Genomic DNA, 8408 nt, shown 5'->3' with positions numbered 1-8408 from the left:
GGCGAACCGCCGGATTTGCAGATCTGCGGCACTTCATCCCGGGCCGCCGAATTTGGCCTTTTCCCGCCGCCGGTTGCGGCCTCAAGCGATGGAGTGGTCGGAGAGCCTCTCCCGCAGCCCAGGCAAGGGCGCATCGCCGCATGCAGGTGCGGGTTCGTCCGCCCGCCGCCGCCGAAGGTTTGCAGGCATGGATTCGTCCGGCCGTCCACCGGGCTCGGCGCTCGCGCAACGCCTTTGTGGCTTGCCGATGCCGCTCATAGAGTGCGACGACTGCACGAGGAAAGTGCTGCGGCTCACTTCGAGTACGCCGAAGCACCTTGGATGGGTGTTCTTCAAATGCGAAAACGACGGGGTACATGCACCTGTGGTAGCTCGTTTCATAGTTCATTCTCTAGTTCAATTGCGGTAGCTCACTTCGAGCTTGCTCATTCTTTTGTGTAGGACGATGGATGCTTATTTTGGTTTTGAGAAGGCCAATACATTGATTTGTTGATAGAAAAAAACTTAATAAATGTTAGTGCACTCCTTAGTACAATCGAAGGCAATGATGCGGCTGCATGTGCAACTAGAGGGGAAGCAATATCTACTTCTTCCAAACCAAAGATGAAGAAAGAAGAATGCAAAATCAAGAATCCACAGATCAACAACGAATGCATGGGGAAGATATTAGTCCAACTAGTGAGAGCAGTTATGGAAGTTGGAAATCTTCTAAAATGCATACTTGTAGTTCTTGTTTTCTTTGGTCTTGCTATTCTAGCAAAGATTTGGTGATATCTTTTGTATCCAATGTTGTTAAATAAGAAAAGCAATGCAATATGCAAGATCAAATTAAGTTGCAAATTTAAGTTTTACAGGTGGGGAGAAGCTGCGCCCGATTAGACGCCGCAACCCCAACCCGTAAAAAAGCATATTTCAAAAATATTCGTTTTTAGGGATCCATTATGCGGATTCTGCATACGCGGCCGTCCGCGCCGGCTCGCAAAGACGTTTTTCCGCGACCTGCATAAACATTTTGCAGGTCGGGAGGATGTGGGGTCTGCTAGAGTTGCTCTAAGTCCGACAGTACTCGATCGAGCAGCTACGGGCGTGCATGAATCGGCCGTGACTCAGAGCGCCCAACTTTCGCATCGGCTCTCGTACGACCCTCATGTCGTGCCTAACCATTTTGTTTTGTTATTAAGTGCAACTAGTCTAGCGTGCCAGTACTAACTCAATTATTGGCTTACTGCTTGCGTGGAATTTCTTCAGCTAAAACTCTCATATGCATGCATGCATCTGGATCGTCCTTGTCATCGCGTGTATGTACAGTCAGACAGAGAGAGCAGCACGCACACAACCGTGCATGCACGTGCTATCTCTGTCATCGGGCCGGGGATCGGAGCTAGTCCAGTGCAGATCGAGTTAGACTGACTAATTTTCTGTGCGTACAGAAGAATCGGCCAAGAGGTACCAATTTTGCTTTAGAATTATTTACATGCAAGCACGCCAATAGTAGAATTATCTAGGTACAAGGTGCAGGGACATACTCCTACTTAACTAGCTACTTCTCCGTCTGAAAAATTTTGTCCCTCAAATCGATGTATCTAGCATCAAGTTAGTGCTAGATACAGGACAAAATTGGAACAATCTTTTTCAGACAAAGAAAATACTCCCTCCGTCTGAAAATACTCGTCGGAGGAATGGATGTATCTAGATATGTTTTAGTTCTAGATACATCCATTTTTAGGCATTTCTTCGACAAGTATTTCCGGACGGAAGGAGTACTAGGAAGGAACCTAATGTAATTAGACAAGTGCTAGTATGTCGCGATGATCGACTTGATTAAGCTGAGCATTGCATGCTGGTGGTAAGCTAAAACCCCGGGCTCTTGAAAGTCAGAGAGACAATTCCAAGCCATGACTATGACATGTGGTTTACTTACCAGATGACTACTACTGTATATACTCCTTCCGTTTTTAAATATTTGTCTTTTTAGAGATTTTAAATAGACTACCACATACGGATGTATATAGTCATATTTTAGAGTGTAAATTCACTCATTCGGCTCCATATGTAATTACTTGTTGAAATTTATAGAAAGACAAATATTTAGAAACAGGGGAGTACTATTCATCTTCTCATACTAGACCAATTCAAGCGTGCATGCAGCTACTCTTGATAAGCTTGATTCAACCGTCAGCTCTTTACGTTTTCTGTTTTGAGAAATACTATGTGTGTAGGTCAGGTGAGGTCGCCATCTGCATCCTCAAATTGCACTCCCCGACCAAACCTTTTCGCAGGACCAGTATCTTTCCTCCAGCTACCCAGCAGCTTAATTGCAGATGACCGACCATCAATAACGTCCCTAACTTGCAAATGCTTATCCAAACAGAAACAAAGCTATTTTCCCTTCAAATTTATTTGTCCAAACCAGAATTGTACCAGTGGGATGTTGCGCGGGCCAGGGGCATATGGCCGGCCATGCCTGCCGATCGAGCTCAACATGAGGCCAAAATTAAGGTGATACTGATCATAGCCTAGAGAGAGCAGGCAGACATCTTTAAACTGCGACAACAACATCTTACCCGCCAAAAACTGTGCTTAAAACGACTACTATACATGTACCTGGTAGCTGGGATCTCCTGTGGCAGATAGCAATAACTAGCCAACTAATAACATGAAAACAACCCATTTTCTTTTTAGTTTTTGCATGGGATGGAACCGACTCTGTGTTCACCAAGTACGCTTAATGCAGAGAATTCAGAAACGGTAAACCTCATCATCTTCAGAGGAAAACAATCATTGTGATGAGATGTACATGATCAAAATCAAGCAAACAAATGAACGACTCTTCAACGTAAGTATACACTATTAGTAGTCCTTGTAATCTAAATAGTATAAGCAGGATAGATGCATGATGATCAGAACAGGGACGGAGGACCATTTTGTTAATTGATAAAGACAATACGTTTGTTTACTGGAGAGAGCAATGCAACCGTGAAATCGAGTATACCTCAGATTAACACACACACACACACACACACACACACACACAGCGCAACATAAAAATTATACAAGAAAATTGATGCATGGCTCGTTTACTCTCCAGGGTCCACGTTCTAGAACATGATATGTACTATCTGATGAGTAAAATACCTGTGGCCAGGCTTAGAGTTGGTGCCGGACTTCGTTGTTGTTCTTGCCCTGCGCACACGTTCACCCTAGTAAATAACTACAGACATATACAACTATTGTTTGAGCAATAATCCAAAACCATCCATCCATAGATTCAGCAAGACGAGCAATATCCAACTAATGGAGAGATAAACTTAAGACCTAAATCCAGAGTAATTTCAGGTTGGCCGTTGAACAAATTTTTTCTTCCAGAAGGATGAGAAACCTCTGGCCTCTGCATCAATTGATGCACACAGTCGTAAGCTGTCTGTTGAACATAACCATGGGTTTTTCTTTTATTTATATACATCACAGTCTACTTTATTTGGTCGTCGGATGGATTCATTACCCTAGATCTTTAGTACGAATTGTTCAAACAAGATTTTTCTGTGGAAAATCTTGCCACCACTAGCTAATTAATTACTTCTCGCCTGAATATCTTTTCCTCTCCCGGAGCTCATACCCACGGTTGGAAATTTGCACGGTTGCAATAGTAATCAGATTAAATATTGATGATGAAGATCGGTCAATCCTTGATGTAACACTGACGACGATGTGCAGGCAGAGCAAGTATGTTGCTACTCCTCATTGCAATGCATGTGTGCATGAGCTGTATGGAAAGTTGATAGAACAACTAGCGTACGTACGTGGAATCCGCCTGTGCTGACTGGCAAACGGTGACCGATATACTATCTATCTAGTGGAGCCAATGAAAGAGAGCTGGAAGACCTAGAAAATTATGCACTTGGCTAATTAGTTTGGAATTTGGATGAACTGCAACTGTTCTGGAAAAATCAGAATCAAAAAACATATCCATCGTATGATGAATGTCATAAGAGTTAAAAAAAAGGTGATTTCAGAAACCGGCTGGTACAATGTGTGGACCATGGACGATTCGAACAAGGAAATATCATGAGATTTGGCTTTTCAAAGAGCCGATCAAAATTATTTCTGAATCATACAGGAGAAGTGCATGAGAAATATATTGCCTATAGTGGAATATACCCGTTGAGTTTGTAGTTGCAGCAGCTTCCATTCCTTGTGCCCCTGTACTGCCGGTCCTCCCTTCTGGTTACGGCAGAACTGCAGTGACTTACTCCTACTGTAATGGACTTGTCAAATTTGCAACGAGGTCTCCTAAACCATTTAATTCTGGAATGTCAGCATCGAACGATGCCTAAGCAAGTCAGCCGTCACAATAACTTGATCAGATGATAAAACAAGCAAATCAACATTGGACTTCATAACTGTCAAGAAAAAAAAAACATTGGACTTTGTACTATTTTTCTACGGAATAATTGAGCAGGCTTGGACCTGAACTTGGACGCACGGACACATCGGCCCGGCTCGGCATGCATCTAGGCGCAGAGCTTTGCCCGCAGACCAGGGCACCATCAAGTCAGCACAACACACACTGTGCTACTAACCCGGCCGGCTGTAAAAGCTCAGAATTGCCTTTCATCATTTCATGGAAACTGGTTGTGGTTTTCCAATGTGTCGGGACAGATACGTACGAGTTCCGTTGGTCCGGAGGGGAAATGTTCAACAAAGGCGCACGAATGTAAACGGCTTGAGCCGGACGCAACCGGCCGAACAGGTGGGGCCGCCATGCACGCGGCCGGAGACTCAGTTTTAAGCTAAGCTAAGTTGGCATGGCAACAAATGAGCTAAATCAGTTAACTACTACTCCTTTGTGTCAAAAACGCTTTTATATTATGAAATTAAAGGAGCGGCACAAAGTACTTTCTGCGTTTGATTCTGTGCATGCATGGCGCCAGACAACTGCGTCTGCACCGTAGAGAGTGGGACGTAGGGAGGAGATTCCATTCGCTATGAACTGGTTGGGTATTGACTTCAAAGTGGCATGTCCCCGTCGTGTGCTCCCTTTGACCTGTAATGCCGGTTCTAGGTTACGCAGACGTGTACAGGTTCAGAGTCTGTTTACAACATAAAGTCCACTTCCCTTGGCTTAGGGTAATATAATGGCTAGGCTGGCCTGTATAACAGGGCAACATGCCAATGTCAACCATGTGATCTTAATTTAGTCTGAACTCTGGGCTTTGTATAGTCTCATACGGATCTTTGGAGATTCGTGTCATGTGGAAACAACAGACAATTAATTGTGATGCACTGATGTGGCGTGGCTGATTTGAGCATATCGGGCGCTTCAACAGTTGACAGGTAAAAATTCTAAACTGCACCAAGGGTGAAACAACTGCATACTGAATGTTGGGTCAGAGGCGAACAACCTATGGTTGGATGGTTATGTCGACAGTTGTATTCCCAGTCCATCAGGATTCAAATCCTGGTGCTCGCATTACTACTGAATTCATTTCAGAATTTCCAGCGATGTGACGAGTGTAGAGTATGTATCTTTTCTTCTCGCGGATAATTTAGAGAGCTGTATTCAAACAAAGACATTTCACTGGAACTAGAGGGCATGTAGTGCTGTTTTGCATATTTTTTCAGGATCCTTGATCTCTAAAATGGAAACAATATAGGAATACCACATTATTGTGGTGAGTGAAGTAATGGTCGTTTGAACTAAGGTGCTAGCGATACGAACGAATGTGCGCAGAGAGAAGAAAACCAAACCCAGCTTACACATTCAGACAAAATGTTTAGATTTTATCTTCGGGCCAGTCTCAGTAACTTAGTGCATCCCTAACTGAATCCTAAAAAAATCCTTCTTAAATCTTAATTACTCAAATATTTCAAGTTAAGAAAAAATGTGAGTAGCTAATCAAACCCTCCAATCCAACTCCTCAAAATCTAAATTGTGCACACACATATAATTCAAAACTCAAACTGAAATTAGACTAAGACCACAAAGTGCATAATTATACATAATACTAGTTCGTAACACAACATCATAGTTCATAGATATCACTTATTTTGCAGCAAGATAAAGCTAAACTGGGCTTTGATCCGGGGAGGAGCCGAGGTTTATGACCGCCGACGGCGGATCGCCAGAGCCCTTGTCGGCGTCGAGCGCATTGAAGACTGTGCGGTGTCGATGCCCCTCAGCCAAGAGCCGATGGTTGGCCTCCATCTCACGCTCGTCCGCGATGGACTGCTCGAAAGCTTGCTCGACCGCCATAAACTCCTCTTCGGCAACAGTCCCGGCAACTGCCTCCGCGTCGGCGGGATCTGCCACGATCCGCGCCTTCGTCGCTCGGTCCTCCTCCTTATCGAGCAATGCCTGCTCATACTTCCGTTCTGCCTCGTGATTTGATTATAGAATAGCAACTGTGCAGGCTCCTTTTGGACCTCACTTGGAGAACTTAGTGGAGAAGTATCAGTCGGAGAATAATATTGCCAAGAATATACTGCTCCTAGCAGCGTGTGCACCACGTCTGCTCGTGGGGAAAAAGCTGAGAAACTTAACTGGGTTACTAGAACAATAATAATAACTAATTAAAGCGGGCAAAAATCATCTTGAATGTTGAGGGCGGAAAAGTAAACAACCCAAAGTTGAGACGCGCTCAAGGCACATCCCCACACGCGACCAACACATAAAGAACGTTGCTGTCCGATTAGTTTTAGAGTCATGGACGTCTCGTGAGTGAACTTAATTACCTTCATTTTTCTGGAGCTAGCTCTTTTTTTTTTTGCGGGTCTGGAGCTAGCTAAGCAAACCAAAAGTATTCCCCACAAAATGATAAAGAAACTCGAAAATATTTTCTGCGAAATCATCCAGATACAGAGGCTTGAAAGGGAATCATCACAAGTATAATTTTTTGAACGGAATTATGACAAGCAAGGCAATCTCAAGTCTGCACAAGCCATGTGAGAAATTCTGCTGTAGAAAAAAAAACCCTGAGAATTTGTACCCTTTTTGTCCATCAGTAAGTCCCTAGAAGAGCACAAAGGTAAGTAAGTACAGCAAGTTAGATAACACAAAAACTGCTACTCCGTTTCATCCCTCTGAAAAATTACAAGGAAGATGTGCACAGAGGAGTACCCTAGTCATTATCAGCACTATGACCAGTTCATCACAGTACTAACAAAGCATTGATTCCAGAGTAGTACTGGATCCTAGGCTCGGAGCTAGTATCTGCTAGATAAACGGATCCAAGCGTCGGTGCGCGCGAAATAGAGGCGCACCGTTCACCACTACGAGCTGCGAAGCAGAGCAGAGGAGCAGCGGCCGACCGGCGTCACGCGGTCATGCCGAGGCGGCCCAGCCTGGACGGGCGGGGCTTGAAGTCGCGGCAGCGGCGGCGGTCGCTGCAGCCGGAGGAAGGCGGGCTGACCAGCCGCAGCAGGTGCGCTCGCAGGACGGACCGGCAAGGGCCGGTCCTGCCTCCCGAGCCGACGCCGGCGTTCCTGATGATCCCCTCAACGCGCACCGTCGTGCTCCTGCCCGAAGCCGCGGCCTGCTGCGAGGCCCGGCTGGACGACGGTGGCGACGACGTCTGCGGTCGCCCCTGCGGGTTGCGGTGGCGAGTGCAGCGGAAGGAGCCCGGGTGGTTGGTCGGCGAGCAGAGGCAGGTGAGCTTGGTGCCACTGGGAGACGCGCACGACGGCCTCGAGCTCGTGGATGGGTTCGCCATGGTGGCCTGGGCGTCTGACCCTTTTTGGATTCTTTGTTGGTTTCTCGACGGAGCTCAGGTCAGGAGCGGTGGTTGCGGGTGGAGTCGTGCGCTTCTCGGGGGCGCGCTCTCCGTTTTATAAGCTCGCCGGTCACCGCAGGGCCCGCGACGACGCATACGTGTGTGCGTGTGACTTGGTGGCGACGTTTTTCCTGTGTGTGTGTCAAGTGTAATTGTGTAAACTAACAGGCAAGTGCCTGAAATTATCTTCCAAACCATATACTACTATGGAGGTGTTTGTTTCGGCGAGAAACGTCCGTCACCTGTTTACATGGTAAACGAAAAACGTTACAGGTGTTTGGTATTTGCACGATGTAATTGGTTGCCTCCGTAAACGATTGCAGGTCAGCTTTAGATCGATACCACCCACACCCCTCCGTAAACGATTGGTTACCGCATCTCTCCTCCCACGATCCGCTCCTCCTCGACCGGCGCCGCCGCCTTCCTGATGCCCTTCGACTTCGCCGCCGCCGCCTTCCTGATGCCCTTCGACTTCGGCGCCGTCGCCGGCGCCTTCCCGATCCCCTTCCAGCCCCCTCTCCGTCTCCCCTCGATCCTTGTCGTCCAGCGTCGCCGTCGCCTGGTAGACATCGCCGCTGCCCCGTTCGCTGCCGCCCCGGCAGCTCGCCCTCGTCGCCGGAGCGTTCGCTGCAAGGTACA

General features: G+C 46.6%; 1 protein-coding gene across 1 annotated transcript; it reads right to left on the bottom strand.

The window, feature by feature from the left end:
• Positions 1-7048: 7048 nt before the first annotated feature.
• On the bottom strand, positions 7049-7789 carry LOC119318358. The gene is made up of 2 exons (XM_037592902.1): positions 7285-7789; positions 7049-7246 (listed from the first exon to the last, which is right to left on the bottom strand). Exon 1 carries the CDS (start codon positions 7707-7709, stop codon positions 7314-7316), a length of 396 nt encoding a protein of 131 aa, XP_037448799.1. The 5' UTR covers positions 7710-7789; the 3' UTR covers positions 7049-7246; positions 7285-7313.
• Between the last annotated feature and the right edge of the window lie 619 nt (positions 7790-8408).

This window comes from Triticum dicoccoides, chromosome 6A (assembly GCF_002162155.2).
Source record: "Triticum dicoccoides isolate Atlit2015 ecotype Zavitan chromosome 6A, WEW_v2.0, whole genome shotgun sequence".
Classification (NCBI taxonomy): Eukaryota; Viridiplantae; Streptophyta; class Magnoliopsida; order Poales; family Poaceae; genus Triticum; species Triticum dicoccoides.
This window is presented reverse-complemented; position numbering and strand designations above follow the sequence as displayed.